The following is a 19097-nucleotide window of genomic DNA, read 5'->3' as shown; positions in this document are numbered from 1 at the left end:
GCTCACAGATTTCTGTGGTTTAGGAATCTGGAAAGGTTTCTTTCTGGTCTCCGCTCCATGTTTGGGGCCTCTTCTGGAATGACTCGGTGGCTGGGTGTGGAGAAACTGGGGCTAACAGATTCACTTCCAGGATGACTCCCTTGCTCGTATGCTGGGGCTTGGGCTGGGAAATTCAGGATGAATGAAGGATGGGTTCAGCTAGGACTGTCAATGAGAGCACCTTCATGTGGCATCCCCAGCACGGTCAGCCTTCTCAAATGGCACTCAGGGTAAAAAAAAAAAAAAAAAAAACCCACAAAATTTACGATTGCAACCATTTTTAAGTGCACAGTTCAGTAATGCAGCAGACCTCCATAACTTTTACAGTTTACAAAAATGAAACTCTATACCCATTAAATAACTCCCCATTTCTCCTCCTTCCAACCCCTAATAGCCGTTACTCTACTGTTTCTATGAATTTGACAACTTTAGAAATCTCATGTGAATGGAATCACACAATATTCATCTTTTGTATTTCTTTTCCATTTGATGCTGGGGATTATCCAGGTCTTTGAACACACTAAGTACATGCTCAGTCACTGAGCTACATCCTCAACTCCATATTTGTCTTTTAAAACCTAGTTTATTTCACTTACTGTAAGGTCCTAAATTTTCACCCATGTTGTGGCATGTGTAAAAATTTCCTCCCTTTTCAAAGCTTTTACATATATATCAGTTATTTCTACAACTGATACATATATCAGTCATATAGAGATATAGATAAACCTCAGCTGATAAATGTATACTTTTTATAAATATAACATATATGTAACATTTTGTTTAGCCATTCATCCTTTGATGGACATTTGGGTTGTTTCTGACTTTGGGCTATGGTGAATAATGCTGCTGTAAATTGGAGGGCACAAACACTTCCTTGAGACCCTGCTTTCCACTCTTTGGGATATACATCTAGAAGTGGAATTGCTTGATCATATGATAATTTTATTTGAATTTTTTGAGGCACCACCATACTGTTTTCCATTGCATTTGCATATACATTGTAATCTAGCCTTTCTTTACTTCAAAATATACTCCAAACATTTTTGCAGATCATTAATAGTCTTCTCATATGACATATGACACAATTTTCAATGACTGAATAGGATTTATTTATTTGCTTAACTAATCCTTCATGGAAGACAACTAGTTACAGCTTTTTGCTATTATAAATGTTATGCTGATAAACAGCCTCTTGGATAAAGCTTTACATTTCCTATTTCTCAAGATAAATTTCTTCAGGGTAAATTTCCAAGTCAAAATTATAAGCACTTTTAACAACTAATAAAGGTCTAATTGACATATAATCAACTTCATATACCTAAAGTACATAATCTGGTGAATTTTGACATATGTATACAACTGTGAAATCATCATCATAATCAAGGTAATGAATAAAACCTTCACCAGAAAAGCTTTCTCATGTCCTTTGAGATCCTTCTTTAGCTCTGTCCTGCTGGGTCAAGTGGTATGTGTGTGATTAACTTTTTAAGAAACTGCCAAAGTATTGTACCATTTCCTTCCTTTTCAAAATACACACACACACACACACACACACACACACACACACACACTTTGCATTTTCCCAATGACTAGTGATGTTAAATATTTTTTCATGAGCTTCTTTGCCCACTATATATCTTCTTTTGTGAAGTATCTCTTGATCTTTTTCCCATTTTTAAAAAAATGGATTGTTTGCTTTCTTATTAAATTTTAAAATGTCTTTATATATTCTGGGTACAAATCATTAATCAGATATGTGATTTATAAATATATTCTATAAGTCTTCACCTTGTCTTTCCATTCTCTTAATAGTCCTTTCAAAGGTCAGAATTAATTTTGATGAAGTACAATTTATCAAATTTTTTCTTTGTATGAATTATGCTTTCAGTGTTATTTAGAAATTTATGTGTCTGCATGCATGCATGTGTGTTGCTGGGGACTGAATCCAGGGTTTTGAGCATATGAGACAAGTGCTGTACCAACTGAACTACATCCCCAGTCCCCTAAAAAGTCCTTCCTTAACTCAAAGTCACACAAATTGTCTCCTATGTCTTCTTCAAAATTTTTTTATGATTTTAACTTTACATTTAAGCCTAGTGTTCATTTTGAGTTAATTTTTGCACATAGTGTGAGGTATGGATAAAAACTTGAATTTTTGTATACAGATATTCTATTGTTCTAGTGATATTTTTGTTTTGTTTTGGTGTTGGGAATGGAATACAGGCTCTTAAATGCTAAGCATATGCTCTACCACTGAGATATACCCTGAGCTCTTCAATTCAAACTAAGATGGCTATGCTGTCACTAGATGATATAATCTTATGAGAGCACTGTTGTGATACATGGCCTGTTGTTGACCAAAACATCATTAGTGATGCATGACATATTAGATTATCTTTCTATCAGTTACTGCATTATCTTGATTTCCATATCTTGATTAGTCTTGAAATGAGATAGTATAAGCCCTTCAATTATGTTACTTTTTAATTTTCAAAATTGTTTTGGATGTTGTAAGTCCTTAGCATCTACATATGAAATTTAAAATCATTTTGTCAATTTCTACTAAATTAAAAATTGCTAGGATTTTTATTGCACTGAATCTATACATCAATTTGGTTAAAACTAACATCTTAACAATATTGAATCTTCAATACAATGTATTTAGGCCTTTTTATTTCTCTTAGAATGTTTTGTGGTTCTCTATATATAGGTATACCTGTTTTTATTAGGCTTATTACTAAGTATTTCACAGTTTTGTTGTTTTGGCATTTCAATGTCCAATTGTTTCTAATATATAGAAATATAGATGGTTTTGTACTTTTTTTTTTTATACTGGGACTTGAACCCAGGGACACTTAACCACTGAGCCAGATCTCCAGCTCTTTTCTATATTTTATTTATAGACAGGGTCGTGTTGAGTTACTTAGGGCCCTGCTAAGTTGTTGAGGCTGGCTTGGAATTCAAGATCCTCCTGCCTCAGCCTCCCAAACCATTGGGATTACAGACATGCAGCATTGCGCCCCCCTGTATGTGTATCTTGAATCCAGAAATCTTGCTAAATTTTCTTAATATCCCTAATAGTTTTCTGTCTAGATATATAACAATTTATTTGTCCATACTCCTATTGAAGTATATCTTGTTGCTTCCAAATTTTGGCAATTATTAATAAAGCTATTATAAATGTTTATGTGCAGCACTGGCAAAAGCTGGGAGCTTGTTAGAGATGCAGTCTTAGGCCCTACCCCATACCTACTGAATCTGCATTTCTATCAAGTTCAAGAAGTAATGTAGGGGGCTGGGGTTATGGCTCAGAGGTAGAGTGCTCGCCTAGCATGTGTGAAGCACTGGGTTTGATCCTCAGCACCACATAAAGCAAAAAATAAAGACATTGTGTCCACCTATAACTAAAAAAAAAAAAAAGTAATATAGGAGCTGAGAGTGTAGCTCAGTGGTAGAGTGCTTGCCTAAGGTCCTGGGTTGATCCTCACCATGGGGGTGGGGGGTAAGTAATGCAGAACATCATATTTTCCCAAATTTAGGGTATATCAGAATATCTGGGCACTTGTTGAACTCCCTCTCTCCTCAATATTTTAACTCAGTAGGTCTGGACTGTGGACTGTGAATCTGCATTTTAACAAGCATCTCGGGTTATTCTTATATAGATGACCCTGTTGATTACACTTAAGAAATCATCTAAAACAACTGAGAAATATTCTTAAACCATAACCTAGGATATTAAAGGTGATACTGATTATTTTTTCTCAATCCCTATTTAGGTAAGTGTCCTTTTAATCTAGAAAAGAGACAGCTAGGAAGGGACAAAAGTGTCTTGTATGTCAGTATGTTGAAATTAGATTGTAATAATGAGGATACTGTAATAATGAGGGTGATGACTGAACCTTCGGTTTTACAGAAAAAATTTACTGAATCTTCGGTTTTATAGAAAACTAAAGGAAAATGGCCATCGATTGACAATTAACAATTAACGGAGGCAGAGTGGCGAAGTAGAAGAAATATCTACCCAAATAGATTGAAGTCCACTTTCCTTCAATTTTTGTCAATTATGTCAATTATCTTCACCAGTAAAATAGGGTTAGAGTAACCTGCCGGCGGCAAGTAAAAACCCTGCTCATCAGCTTTCTGAATTTTTCGTCCTCAGTATCAACATCCAAAGGCTTGGAAAGAGTAACGTCTCAGGAGACAGAGCTGTCTCCAGAGGCTAGTCCTTGCCAGTTCAGATTTGCCCGGAAGCCTATGCCACCTGGCCAGAGGTGGGGCCCCGGTGACAGAGTAGGCCCTTCGGATGACGCGTCTCAGCCCAGGCTGCATCCTCTCCCCGCCCAGCCCTCAAGAAGGACTTGGTCATCAATAATTCATTAAGAGCCTCCTCCCCATTGGCTAATGCCTCCACCCTCGGTGGCAGAGACCCAATGAGGAAGGACCTCAGAAAGTTCTTCTGAATAATGAACGTCCGCCCGTGACGTATCGCCCGGAGATTGGCTGTAGCGGGGCGAGGCGGGGCCAGGCCGGGGCTGCGGCGAGTGCGGCTGTGGCGGCTCAGTGCGAAGCGAGGGTCTAACCCCAAGCTGGTTGTGAGCGTGGAACGTTAACAAGCTACAGGATGTTCAGCTGGATGGGGCGGCAAGCCGGTGGGCGCGAGCGCTCGGGCGGCACGGACGCTGTGCAGACCGTGACCGGAGGCCTGCGCTCGCTCTACCTGCGCAAGGTGTTGCCCCTGGAGGAGGCATACCGCTTCCACGAGTTCCACTCGCCTGCGCTGGAGGACGCAGATTTCGAAAACAAGCCCATGATCCTGCTGGTGGGCCAGTACAGCACTGGCAAGACCACCTTCATCAGGTAATCCTCCTCGCCCCTGCCAGAGCCCCTTCCCCCACCACCTGGGCGGGTCCTCCCCACGTGCGCGTGTGGTCACCAGCTTCCCACCGCCCTCCCGCAACCTACGGTGCCTCTTCCTCCCTCGCCACTTCTTCCCCCTTCGGTATCGATCTGACCTCAGTACCCCTCGAAGCACGGTGCTCTCAGCCCCATCTCCGGGCGAGGTCGCCTAAGGTCCGAGGTGGCCCTCCTCACACGGCCTGGGGCCCTGGAACCCGTCTCCTGCGTGCTCGAGTCCATCTTCCTTGCTGTTGAAAAGGCGTTCCTCTGGCTGGCTTAATTCTGTCACCCTGGCTTGGGGGCCCAGGAAAGGGAAGGATTGCGACGGTATAATAAGCATCTTCTTGATAAGGGAGTGATGCCTAGGGCTGGAAATGGGGACAGAGGTGTGGGATTCAGAATGGGCCATGGAGTCAGAGTTGGACAGGTAAGTTCCTAGCACGGGACTGGCTCATAGCTGTAATGAATGAATGAACACAACATTAGAGGGTATTGCCCAAGCCCCGGTCCCCACCCCCGCAGAGTCCAGCCTTCGTTCAGCTTTTGCACAGCCTCTTTACCCGAGTCTGTGTAACTAAGGGGGAGTGTCAAGTTACTATTTGTTAGTTTCCATTTCTTAGGTGGATCATTCCCTTCCCGCTCACCCTTGACAACTGAAAATATTTGTTCTCCTTACTGTGTCTCCGGAAGCTATTGCTGTGCTTGCCCTGTGGTTCAAATCTTATAGCTTCCTCTGAGTGACTTGATAAGAAATAATTTACATTGAAGCTGATTGCTTTTAAAATCATTTTATTTCTAAAGCAGCCAGAATATTAAAGCTTCTTTTTTTTTTTTTTTTTTTTTTTTTTTTGGTAAGACTTGTTTTTCTGGGTCAAACTCCATATCAATTGAAACAAAGTGACTGATCATTTAAGCTTTGGGTCCAGGGTTTTGGAAATTTTAACAGTCTCTTCATCATTTGATGATCAACAGGTGTTTAGAAAACTGCATCTATATTTGGACACATGCCATTTCTGTTAAGTAGTGACCTCTTTTTCTCCACTCCAGTGACCTACATAGTTTCTACAAATAAAGTAGTTGTCACTATAGGAAATATGTTAAATCTAGGCCTGCAAATACATTGTGAATGAACTCACAAATCAAGTACACAGTGTACTGGAATTTAATTTTAGACAGTAAATTTACTATGAAGGAAGACTGAAGAAAATAAAGTTAAAATTATTTTATTTGGTGTTTATTAGTAAAGTGAACATATTATTAAATATGTTACCCCAGATACTCAGAAATGAACTATCAATATATTACAATAACTGGCTCTTCCAAAGATGACAAACAGATGGTACATTTGAGGTCTTAGTAATACCAGTTTATAAGTGCTGGGATAATAAAGTATTACAACCAAGTTGTACAAGAGTGGGAGGAGGATTTTTTTTTTTTGAGCATACATTGAATAAGAGCATAACACTGATATAATTTAGTAGTGGCATGTCCACAGCACCCCAGGCACTTCTTCCTGTTTGTCTGCTGTTGTGCTTGTGTGTAATTAGGGAGTCCCAACCTGGAAGCAATGCAACCCTCTCTCCACTCCCATAGCCTGATTAATAAGCAGACTTGATGTAGGGGAATACAACTCAATTCATGGGAACAAGGATCAGTTTTTCCCCCAAAATTACTATTTCATTATATTCTTATAAGAGTTTCATTATCTAGGGGAAACTTTGTGGAATAGCTAAGTATAGTTTTAAGAAGGGTTCTGAGATTCAACTCCTAGCAACCACATCCAAATTGACTACTTCTCAGTAGGTACTGGAGCCCTATGCAGGCCATAGATGAGGGAAGAATAACCTGAAAAGAAGCCAGTGTGCTTGAAATCTTCCCTGAGCTAAGTGGCTTTGTCCTTGGGCAATGGATGTAAGGTGGACCTGTGAGGTTCAGAAAATCAGTGTGGACAGGAAACATGGTGAGGCCTCAGGATACATGAATTTGATTCAGATGGGGGACTGAAGAGGTACCTCAGGGGTGATAATCCCAAAGGAAAATAAAAGCAATTCCATTTACAGTAGCAACCAAGACTTCTATGTTGAAAACTATGTAATGTTATTGGAAGAGATTAAGGAAGACCTAAATAAATGGAAAAACATCCTGTATCATTGGATTAGAAGACATGTTGTTAAGATGGCAATACTCCCCAAAATTTATTCATAGTCTCAACACATTTTCTATTAAGAATGTAATTCACTTTTTTTGTTATTGTTTTTTGATCAGAAATTATCAGGCTGATTCTATAATTCTTATGTACCCAGGATAGCCAAAACTGTAAAACAGTCTTGAAAAAACAAAATTTGGAGAACTCATACTTTCTGATTCAAAACTTACTGTATAGCCATGCAAACAATACATTCAACACTGGCAGAAGGGTAGACAGGTAGACCAATGGTATGCAATTGAGTGTCCAAGACCAAACCTTCACGTTTATGGTCAGTTGGTTTTTGACAAGGGGAAACTTGTCAAAAACCATTTGACAATTCAGTAGGGGAAGGAATAGTCTTTTCAACAAGTGGTGCTGGGACAACTGAATATCCAGCTTACAAAAGGAATGAAGGAAGACTATTACTGGGCTTCTTCTTAAAGTGATAAAAATGTTCTGAAATTGGATAATGTGTTAGTTGTACAACTTGAGGGGGTTTTGTTTGGTTTTGTTTTGTTTTATGGTGCTGGGGATGGAACCCAGGACCTCATCCATGCTAGGCAAATGCTCTGTCTCTGAGCTACATACCCAGCTCAAGACTATAGCATTTTAAGGGTGCATTTTTTGGTATATGATTGTATTTCTATAAAATTAAAAAAGAAAGAAACAATTCACTCTTCCAACACCAAATGGCCTCTGATTTTTTAAATTTCCATAATTCTGTAATTAGCCCTGGTGCAATAATTTAAAAAGAAAAATGGATACTAAAAAGAAAACAAAGTAGAAATAAGCTAAAGGAACACAAGGGCAAAAAGAACTAAGTAAACATGAGAGAGGGAGAACAAGTAGCTATCATGAATCCCTCTATGGTTTTCCCCCTGTGTATGCTGGTCAGTGTACAAACCTGTTCATTATTCATAGCACTCAGGTTAGTAATCTCAAGCTATGATCAATATTTTCTTATACAAATGCTTGATAATATAGTTGTGTTTTAAAACTTTAAATATTATCACTTAAATATAGTGTTTAATAGGGGAAAAGGACAGGGGCTCACATGCAACGTAGAAACAAGTTTTATGGATAGTACAAAGGGTCAAAAACTGGAGTGGGCTTGGGACAATAAAGGAGAATTTTTAGGTATGATTAGAACAAAGCAAAGAATCAGGAAGTGATAGGCCCACTGCTTGGGGCTGTTGCTGCAACATTAATAGAAAGAAGAACTACTCTGCTATTATTTTGCTTCCTTCTTTTCTCTTAAAGAAAATATTCTATTATTATTATAACCCCACCCTGTTTGAGAAGGGATTAAAACCCAAAGGAAATCTGGGTGCTCTAGTACATACCTATAATCCCAGCTACTGTGGAAGCTAAGGCAGGAGGATCCAAATTTGAGGTCTGCCTGGACTATTTAGCCAAACCTTATCTCAAAATAAAAAGGGCTGAGGATTTAATGCCTGCCTGCTATATAGGAGGTCCTGGGTTCAATTTCCAGTACACCCCCATCCCCCACCCCCCCAAAAAAAAACTTAGGAAGAGCAATCCTGATGTCCCCATCCCTAGAGCCCAGGTCCTGCAAAAGTTCAGCAAAGATCTGGAAAGACACTTCTCAGAAGATGTTATACAATCAATCAATAAATATATGAAAAAATGTTCATTATCCCTAGCAATTAGAGAAATGCAAATCAAAACCACTCTAAGATTTCATCTCATTCCAATCAGAATGGCAGCTATTATGAAGACAAACAACAATAAGTGTTGGCCAGGATGTGGGGGAAAAGGTACACTCATACACTGCTGGTGGAATTGCAAATTGGTGCAACCAATATGGAAAGCAGTATGGAGATTTCTTGGAAAATTGGGAATGGAACCACCATTTGACCCAGCTATCCCTCTCCTTGGTCTATACCCAAAGGACTTAAAAACAGCATACTATAGGGACACAGCCACATTAATGTTTATAGCAGCACAATTCACAATAGCTAAACTGTGGAACCAACCTGGATGCCCTTCAATAGAGAAATGGATAAAAAAATGTGGCATATATACATAATGGAATGTTTCTCAGCAATAAAAGAGAATAAAATCATGGCATTTGCAGGTAAATGGATGGAGTTGGAGAAGACAATGCTAAGTGAAGTAGCCAATCCCCCCCCCAAAAAAAAAATGCCGAATGTTTTCTTTGATAAAGGAGACTGATTCATAGTAGAATAGGGAGAGGGAGTATGGGAGGAATAGACAAACTCTAGATAGGGCAGAGGGGTTGGAGGGAAGGGAGGGGGCATGGAATTATTAATGATGGTGGAGCGTGATGATCATTATTATCCAAAGTACAGGTATGAAGACAAGAATTGGTGTGAGGGGCTGGGGATGTGGCTCAAGCGGTAGCGCGCTCGCCTGGCATGCGTGCAGCCTGGGTTCCATCCTCGGCACCACATACCAACAAAGATGTTGTGTCCGCTGAGAACAAAAAATAAATATTAAAAAAAATTCTCTCTCTCTCTCTCTCTCTCCTCTCTCACTCTCTCTTAAAAAAAAAAGAATTGGTGTGAATATACTTTGTATACAACTGGAGATATGAAAAATTGTGCTCTGTATGTGTAATAAGAATTGCAATGCATTCCACTCTCGTATATAAATAAAATAATATATGCACAAAAAAGAAAGAATTTGCAATTATGCTCAAAGAATTTGGTGATTTTGAAGAGATGATGAAGAATATGCAAAGTATCAGAAAATTAAAAGCAGAAAAATGTCTTAATTTTCCCAAAAAAGAGGGGAAATGGATTCAGTGTAGGAAAAAAGCCCTAATTTATTCCTTTGACAAGCCTCTGGACTGAGTAAAGAGAAGGAAAGTGAAGGCATTCATTAGGAGGCAGGCTGGTGGCATCCATTTATTAAAAACAAACAAAAATTCCATTAAAGAAACACTAAGTGCCTGATTTGGTTGTTCTTGCTCTTATCCAGATGAAAATTATAGTCTTCTGTGCCAAATACCATGCCCTCTACAGATCTCTCTAGAATGTTGAGATATTCAATTTTTATAAAATAATAGACTATATTTGCAGCATACAATATAAGATCACACCTACAGGTCCTGATATTCATTTTTTTCAGATAATATTGATTTTAGGGGTTGGCACAGCTATCATAGAACTCACGCTCATGGATAACGTGAAAAAGAATCAACAGGCCATTGTTGCTCTTGGTGACAAAGGCCAAGATACAAGAAACACAGTCTGTCCAGGTCACATGTAGGACATATCATGTAGGCTTAGGGGCTGGAAAAGACCTCCTTGAGAATGTAACCTAAAGCTGGACCCTGAGGAATGTTCTAAAAATAGTTGCCCAAAAAGGAAAAGGGAGTGAGGGTGGGGGAGTGTCAGCAATTAAGCCCAGGTTTCTGGGATAGCTAGTGGTGGTTGAGCCATTCACTGAGATTGGGACACAAGAAGAGGAAGGATGGGCATAATTATCCATTTACATTCAAGCCTGTTAGTATTTGAGTGGACACTAAGGGAAGATGTCTGTGAGGGCTGATAGGGGCATTCCGAGCTCAGTGGAATATCTAGGCTATTATGGATTTGGGAGCATCAGTATTTGAGAGCCAGTGTCTAGGCCAGAAGTCCTAGGATTATAAGGAACACTAGCATTTGAAAGTGAGAGGAGAAGGAACTTGTGGAAACCGTAGGGGGAAAGTCATCAGAGCGGTGGAATAATGCCAAGGGAGAATGGTAGCTAGAGTTACCATTGGAATTTTTGGGTTACAAATGCCAGAAATCTAACTGGAGATGACTGAAGTAAAAGAGAGAAAAAAATTTCGTAAGACTGATCAGACCAGCTTCAGGCACACCCAAGACTCCAAGTGACGCCATCAGGATTCACTATCATCCCTCTGCTTTGTCTATATTGGCTCTTTCTCAGGCAGTTGCCCCTTGTGGGGTGTGCAGTTGACCATCTTGAGTTACAGACTCACGTTCTGCAGCTTAGCAACTCCAGTGGAAAGAATAAATCTTTTCCCCAACAGTTTCAGCAAAAGTCTCAGATTTGAGTCTCACTGGTTCCATATGGCCATAAACCCAATCCCTGAACTAATCCCTAGAGCCAGAGATGGAGCTCCTGGATTAGGGTGGGCAGTCTCCAAACCACATGGCCAAAGCATGAGGGAAGGCAGCTTCTTAAGAAGCATTTCCCAAAAAAGAAGTTGGTGCAAGTCAAGCAGAACAGCAAATGACCCCACAAAAGCCACGGAAAGGGAGAAGGGTGGTCAGATGCTTCTGGGAAAGGGATTGAAACAGAACCCGTGGGTTAGCCATCAGGAGCCAGGGTAACTTTGGCCAGAGCCTTGTCTGTAAGTGGTGGTGATGGAAGCCAGATGGCAGTGGGTTGAGGAATGAGTGGGAGGTGAGGCATCAAATATAGAAAATCCTTAGCAACTGGCACTGGAGGGGAGGAACCATGCCCTGGTCACAGGCATTATGTGGATTTGATTAAAGATGAGCATGACCTCAGAGTTAAAAGTAGATGGAAGGCAGGGTGGTGAGGCATAGAGAGGGCCTGTAAACAGCTAGTGTTCAAGAACTAAGGAGACAGGACTTCTGAGAAGGAGGGCAGGTTTGTTGTGTTGGCCACAACAGTGGGCACAGCCAGATCCACAGGTCTGCTGCTTGTCAACTTGTTACATTATTTACCTGCAACTAGCAGTGTATCAGGAGAGATGGGGGGCAGGGGTTAATTATAAAATTCTCTTCCTCATCTCACACCTAGAAACTTACTTCTAAAATGCATTCAATGTACTTTTCAAACCTCAGGAAAATATGAATGAGAAAGTTGGAGTTCCTGAGTCTGGCTGAAGACCAGATCACCTGGAGACCTTTAAAAAAGAAAGATATGAGAGTCTATTCTCAGACCTCTTGAGTCAGAATCTCTGTGAGGCAGGCTCTCTGAGAGTGATTCTTATACACCCTCCTCCAGGAAACCTTTGAGAACCATTGATACATGAAGATTCAGTTAATGGAACAATGACAGTTGGGCCATCAGGCCTGAAAGAAGCTTAGCTTTAACCTAGAAGAGGGAGGCTGACTTTGGTGACCTTTCCACCTGTTCTAGGATCCATCTGTTCATATTTTTAACAAAGACTTATATGAAGACATAGATGTCATGCTCACAAAACTATATATTAAATGATGAATACAATCTAGTAAAGTGATTTTTTTCATTTAATATACAATGAATATTTTCTTGTCGTTAAATAGTCTTCAAAAGTAACTTCAATGATTGCATCATATTATATAGTACAGCTATAGCATTTAAGTTGTTTCTAATTTTATGCAGTTATACATAATGTTGATGAATGTTTTTAGTCATAAATCTTTATTTCTAGTTTTTTTTTTCTTAGAATAGTCTGAGCATAAATTACTGCATCAAAAAGATAGTTTTTAGGCTTATATATTCCTAAATATATTTACTTACATTTATTTATTCTTAATATATTCTTTTTCAGAAAAGTTATTTCAAATTAAAATCTCATTTTGAAAATCACTATTTCACCAATTTGTTAATAATACTAAAAAGTATTAACATAATTTGCTGTTTTTTTTATTGAGGTTAAACTTAAAATATATATATATATATATATACATATATAATCATCTATATTTCTTTGTGAATTATCTGTGAACTTTGCCCAACTTTCATTTCTTTTCATTCATCTTTTCAATATAGATATATTGAATATTTTTTCACAATAACAAAGATTAATCCTTTTCCATGGTTATTATAGAAATTCTTCTGACTGGAAGCTTGCCTTTTAACTTTTTGTGATTTTTTTATATGTAGATATACTTAAAATTTATGACCAAATATTTTTGTTTGTTCATTTATCTTTTCAAAGAGCCAACTCTTCATATCACTGATCCTTTGTATATTTTTTATTCTCTATTTCATTGATTTCAGTTCTGATAGTAATTATTCCTTTCCTTCTACTGGTTTTGGAATTGATTTGCTCTTGTTTTTTAAGGACCTTGAAATGTATCATTAGGTTGTTTATTTGGGATATTTCTGATTTTCTTATGTAGGCACTCATAGCTATAAACTTTCCTCTTAGAACCACCTTCATAGTGTCATGGATGTTTGGGTACATTGCATCATTATTCTCATTTGATTCTAAGAATTTTTAAATTTTTCCCCTGATTTCTTCTATTACCTGTCTATTGTTCAAAAGTGTAGATTTTTTTGGGGGGGTGTGGATATTTAATTTTACCACATTGTGATCAGATAAGAAATTATATCAAATTTTCTTTTTTTTTTTTTTTTTTTTTTTGTACTTGCTGAGAACTGCTTCATGGCCTGAAATGTGGTCTGTTTTAGAGAAAGTTCCATGAGCAGCTGAGAAAAAAGATTATTTGGCTGTTGTTGGATGAAATATTCTATAGATAGATGACTATTAAGTCCATTTGATTTATAATATTTTTTATTCTGAAGAGTCTTTACTAAGTTTATGTATGGATGATCTATCTGTTGTTGAGAGAGGTGTTTTGAAACCACCCAGTATTATTGTATTGCTTTGTACAATATTAGATAGACTGCTGTCTATCTGAATTTTTAATTCAAGTAGTGTCGGCTTTTTTAAAAAAGTTTTTTTAGTTTTTCGGTGGACACAACATCTTTTTTTAATGTGGTGCTGAGGATAGAACCCAGCGCCCCGCGCATGCAAGGCGAGCGCGCTACTGCTTGAGCCACATCCCCAGCCCAATAGTGTCAGTTTTATGTAATTAGGTGCATCAACATTTGGGCATAAATGTTTACTACCATTGTGTCTTTTTGTTGGATTGTTCCTTTTACCTCCTTTGGCCTCTTCTGATTAATTTTGGCTTGAAGTCTGTCAGATATGAGAATGGCTTACTCCTGCTTGTTTTGGGGATCCATTTGCATGGTATATCAAATTCCCTCCTTTCACTTTCCTTATAGCTGTAAGTCTAAAGTGAGTCTCTTGCAAACAACATATAGTTGATTCTTGTCTTTTAATCCATTCTGCCAGTCTAGGTCTTTTTATTTGGAGAGTTGAAACCATTTCCATTCAATGTTATTACAGACAGATTTTTATTAATTCCTGCCATTTTGACTTATTTCTAATGTATAATTTGGCTACTCTTAAAATGAGTTTTCCATTTAGGTATTTTCTGTAGTACCAGCTTAACAGTCAGCTTTTAAAATTCTATCTTGATTTTGAATGTTAGGCACTTTAATTGTGTGTTGTGGAGAGGTTCTTTGTTGATCTTGTATTTTTGGGGTCTGAATGCATTCTATATCTAGATGTCCATCTTATTCTCAAAGTTTGGAAATTTTTCTGTTATTATTTCCCTGCAGAATGATTCATGCCTGTTTTAGCTTTTCACCACTGGGACTAAAAACCTGACCAGAACTATTTTAGGAGGAAAGTTTATTTGGGGGCTCACAGTTTCAGATGTCTCAATTCACACACAGCAGGCTGAAAATCATGTCGGAGTGTGTCACATGATTATCAGGAAGCAAAGAGAGACCCCACTTGCCAGGTACAAAATATATACCCCAAGGCCATGCCCCCAGGGACCCACCTTCTCCAGCCACACCCGGCCTGCCTTTAGTTACCACTCAGTTAATCCCCATCAGGGGATTAATTCAATGATCAGATTAAGGCTTTTATAATCCTATATCTCTCTAAAGCATCTTGCATTTCTCACACATGAACTTTTGGGGGATACCTCACATCCAACTATAACATTCCACCCCTGACCCCTAAAAGTTCATGACCATCTCACAATGCAAAATATATTTAGTCCATCTCCAAGAGAACCCATAGTCTCAAATTACAAGATTACCCAAAAGTTCAAGTCCAAAGTCTCCTCTGAGACTCGGGGCAAGCTTGAATAATGAGTTCCTGTAAAAATCAAAAGCTTTTTAAAACTATCCAATATGTAATGATATGGAATAAACATTTCCATTTGCAAAAATAGAGACATAGAAAGAATGGATGGGACCAAAGCAAGACTGAAATCCAGCTGGGCAAACATGTACTGTAGCTCCACGTTCAGTATAAGGATTAAGTACATGGCTTCCTGATATTCTCTTCAAAGGGCTTGTGTAGTTCTGCCCCTGTGGCCTTCTTGGTTACAGCCAAGTGGCCTTTCTTTTGGCTTTTCTCTGCTGGATCCTTGCAGGTTCCCTAGAATGATGTCCCACATTACTGGTATTTCTTAATCTTAGGGGTCTCCACTGTAGCTTCAGCTTCCTCCTCACATCTCCATGCTTTGCCCTTCAGGGGCAATCCTGCAGAGACTGTAACCCTGCTGCACTTTGCCTACTCTTCCAGACCTTCCTTTGAAATCTTCCTGGAAGCCTACATGACCCCCCAACTCCAGCATCCTGCATTCCTGCAGAACCACCACCATCTGGTTGATGTCAAGGTCTGCCGCCATCTCAGGCAGCAGCCAAGTCTCCAGGGACACTGGTAGCTGAGTATGCTGAAAAAACTTCTTATGCCTCCTTGGGCAAGAAGAGTACCCCACTAGTCTCTTCTCAAGAGAATTTTTACTTTTACTTCCTTGAGCCTGAGGTGGGTATGATCTTACCAGCTCCTGAGATGCCCTCAAGCCATCATTCCTATTATCTCCAGGCAAAGTAGCATTTCTTTAGTGGTGAAAATGTTGGGGCTAGGGTTATGGCTCAGTGGTACAGCGCTCACCTGGCACATGCAAGGTTCTGGGTTCGATCCTCAGCACCACATAAAAACAAATGAATAAATAAACAAATAAAATAAAGTTTAAAAAAATGTTTTTAACAACTGTAACTTCCTTAGCCCCAGTTTTAGACCCACCTTTTTAAGTCCCAAGTTTTTCAAATCTTGCTGTTCTGCTTTTTGCTCTTGATTATCACAGTAAGTTTGGCTAAAAGTCACCAGGAATATCCATGCCACCACCTGAATGCTCTGCTGTCTGGAAATTTCCTCCACCAGATTAAGAAGTCTATTACTTTTAAAATCAGCCTTGCAGAAAGTCCCAGGACACCAGCAAAATGCAGATAGCTTCTCAGCCAGAACATAATATGAATGGCCTCTAGTCCAATCACTGATAATGTCCTCCTTTTCCTCTAAACCCACTCAAGCCCTGTCTTCACTGTCCATGGTCCTATTGGCATTCTGGTCTTCTGAGCTCCCACCAGAATTGGCTATTAAGCTCAGTTTACAACAATTTCAAGCATTTCCAGTGTGCACTGCTTAAGCATAATTCCTCCCACAATTTCAAAAAACTCAAAAAGCTCTGAACCACACAATCAGGTTTGTCACAGTAACAACCCCACTTCACAGTACTAAGTTTGTTTCAGTCAGCTTTTTCACTGCTCTGACTAAAAGATCTGGCCAGAACTATTTTAGGAGGAAAAGTTTATTGGGGGGTTCACAGTTTCAGAAGTCTCAATCCACAGACAACAGGCTCCATTCCTTAGGGCTTGAGGTAAGACTGAAAATCATGTCAGAGTGTGTCACAGAAGGAAGCAACTCATATGATGATCAGGAAGCAAAGAGAGACCCCACTTGCTAGAAACAAAATATACATCCCAAGGCCATGCCCCCAGGGACCCACCTCTTTCAGCCACACCATACCTGCTTTCAGTTACCACTCAGTTAATCCCAGTCAGGGGATTAAGTCAGTGATTTAGGCTTTTATAATCCAATTGTTTCTCCTCTAAAGCTTCTTACATGTTTCACACATGAGCTTTTTAGGGATACCTCTCAAGGTTTAAAAATTTTTCTGTTGTTATTTCCCTGAAAAATAATTTATGCCATTATCTGCATCTCACAAGCCTCTTTAATTCCATTGATTCTTAAATTTTGATCTCTTAATGTTATCCCAGAGTTCTTATATATTCTGGTCATGGTTTCTCCTTATCGAATTTCTCATTCATATTCTATGCTGACTTTCTTATTTCATTTATTTGTTTTTCTGTGTTTCTTTGGTTCATTGATCATTTTTATAATCATTCTTTGAATTATTTTTCTGATATTTCATCCATTTCAATATCTTTGAAGTCAGTTGCTGGTGAATTATGAACTTTAATAGGTGTTATGTTACCTCGTTTTTCATATTTTTTTATTCCTGTATTGGGTTTTATGCATCTCTTGGGATGGATTTCTCTTCCACTTTTATGTGTGGGCCTTTTTAGACACAGTCTTCTCTTGCCAAAGTGCCCTGGAGTGATCTACCTTGATACCCCTTGTAGGTATGGCATCTGCAGCTTTTATGTTAATTTTGCTTTTATTGTAGGCGTGATTGTCCATGAGTGGCCCCCTACCCACTCCTCCTTGGGGCCTGGTTGTTAGTTTGGAGGTTTTGTCTCTTCTATTCTTTGTATGGAAGTATCGCTCTAGTTCAAGTGTAGTTATTTTGTGTGTGGAGTAAGGTGCATTATGTCTTGGCTGGGTTTAGTTCAGCAGCAGAATCTCTACCCTGTAAACTTGTAGTATCCTTGTAGATTCCCAGAACCTCACTGAGAGGGAGTACTCCCACTGCTTGAATCCTGAGCCATAGAACACCTGGAAATGCAGCCTTTCTCTAATCCACTATTTTGAATCCTTTTTGTTTGTAAATTCTCATGCCAGCACCATCCTGTCTTAAATAATGTCACTTTTAAATACTTTTAAACAAATGGTCGCTTCACACTCTTCTCAGGTCATTTCTGTTTATTTTCCAAGTACTATAATTTTTTCTTATTCTTTGAGAACTTTAAAATTACTTTGTTAGTTACATCAAAAAAAATCCTTTAAGAATCCATTTGCATTAGAACTGTATTATATCTCTAAGTTATATTTTCATATTTGCTCTTCCCAAGCAGGACTTCAGCACTTCTTTGAGTCAGACCCTCTTTAATATATCTTAGAAAGGGATGATTTACTCCTGCATATCCTACATAATTCTTATTAATGTTGTCCTTCGGAATTTTATACTCAGCTGCTCTTGTGAATAAGATTTTTTTCCTTTATATTCTTGGGCTGAGTATATAAAGCAGCTATGGAGTTTTGAATTTTTATTTGTATCTGGTCATTTGACTCTAGACCATTTTCAGTAAATTCTCCCAAGTCTTCTCGATATCTGCTGTATTAGTTATATTCATGATTACTTTTATCATACTGAGAAGTGGGCGTACCGAGTTTCTCTGGTTAGTTTTCTTATTTCACATTAAGATATCCTCTGAGGTATTGATTTAATATTTTATAAATTAATCACATTAAGAAATTATCTCTTATTAATTTGAAAATTGATTTTATTTGAAAAACTAGAATGGTTAATGAGTTTTGCTGAATGTCATTTTACCTTTTCTTTTCACTTGTGTTCTGTAGCATACAATCATGGGGTTAATTAATAAGTGTTTAGAGGGCTGAAAAGGATTTCATAGTCAAGTAATTTTGGAAAATGCTGTGATATATAAGCCCTTCCACCATGAAGACCTGTGGATATTGCAGATAAGAATTTGCAACCTAAAGTCTGTTGTTAGATTCATAAATTATAAGTTATCAAAGATATGAATATTCATTGTGTGAGCAAATGAAAGACTGTGGTGATACAGGACTCTAAGAAATTGATTTGATTTCAACAGACTTCCTCTCCTTTTCCTCACCCTCCTCTGAAAGTCATGAAGGAGGGGTATAGGTAGTGGCAGCAGGTTAGATAGTATTGTACTCCATGTAGTTCCCATTAAAGTAGTTTGAATTCCAGTCAAAGCTGGGGCAAGACTGCACCCAATACAAAACTGCACCCAATAAATTGCAATGTTTTGGTTCAAATTCTAATTTCCATTCCCTGAGAAGGCACAGCAGTTTCAAAGATAACAGTTTGAAAGACCAGCAAGCAATCTTAAAGATAATATGTCAATGATTTAACTAAATGAAAATAAAGCAGGCTTCTTACTTAAGGAAGGCATGGAATTTTAAATGGAAATTTTTAAG

The 19097-nt window shown here is 38.6% G+C and overlaps 1 protein-coding gene across 1 annotated transcript in view; it reads left to right on the top strand.

Moving 5' to 3' along the window:
* Positions 1-4586: 4586 nt before the first annotated feature.
* Ehd4 (EH domain containing 4) overlaps positions 4587-19097 on the top strand; it is an 89989-nt gene continuing 75478 nt past the window's right edge. Inside the window, exon 1 of the mRNA XM_026392017.2 lies at positions 4587-4896. Coding sequence (XP_026247802.1) covers positions 4661-4896 — 236 coding nt within the window. The 5' untranslated portion in view covers positions 4587-4660. The remainder of the gene's footprint in view (positions 4897-19097) is intronic.

Source organism: Urocitellus parryii, chromosome 6, assembly GCF_045843805.1.
Source record: "Urocitellus parryii isolate mUroPar1 chromosome 6, mUroPar1.hap1, whole genome shotgun sequence".
In the NCBI taxonomy this organism is placed as follows: domain Eukaryota; kingdom Metazoa; phylum Chordata; class Mammalia; order Rodentia; family Sciuridae; genus Urocitellus; species Urocitellus parryii.
This window is presented reverse-complemented; position numbering and strand designations above follow the sequence as displayed.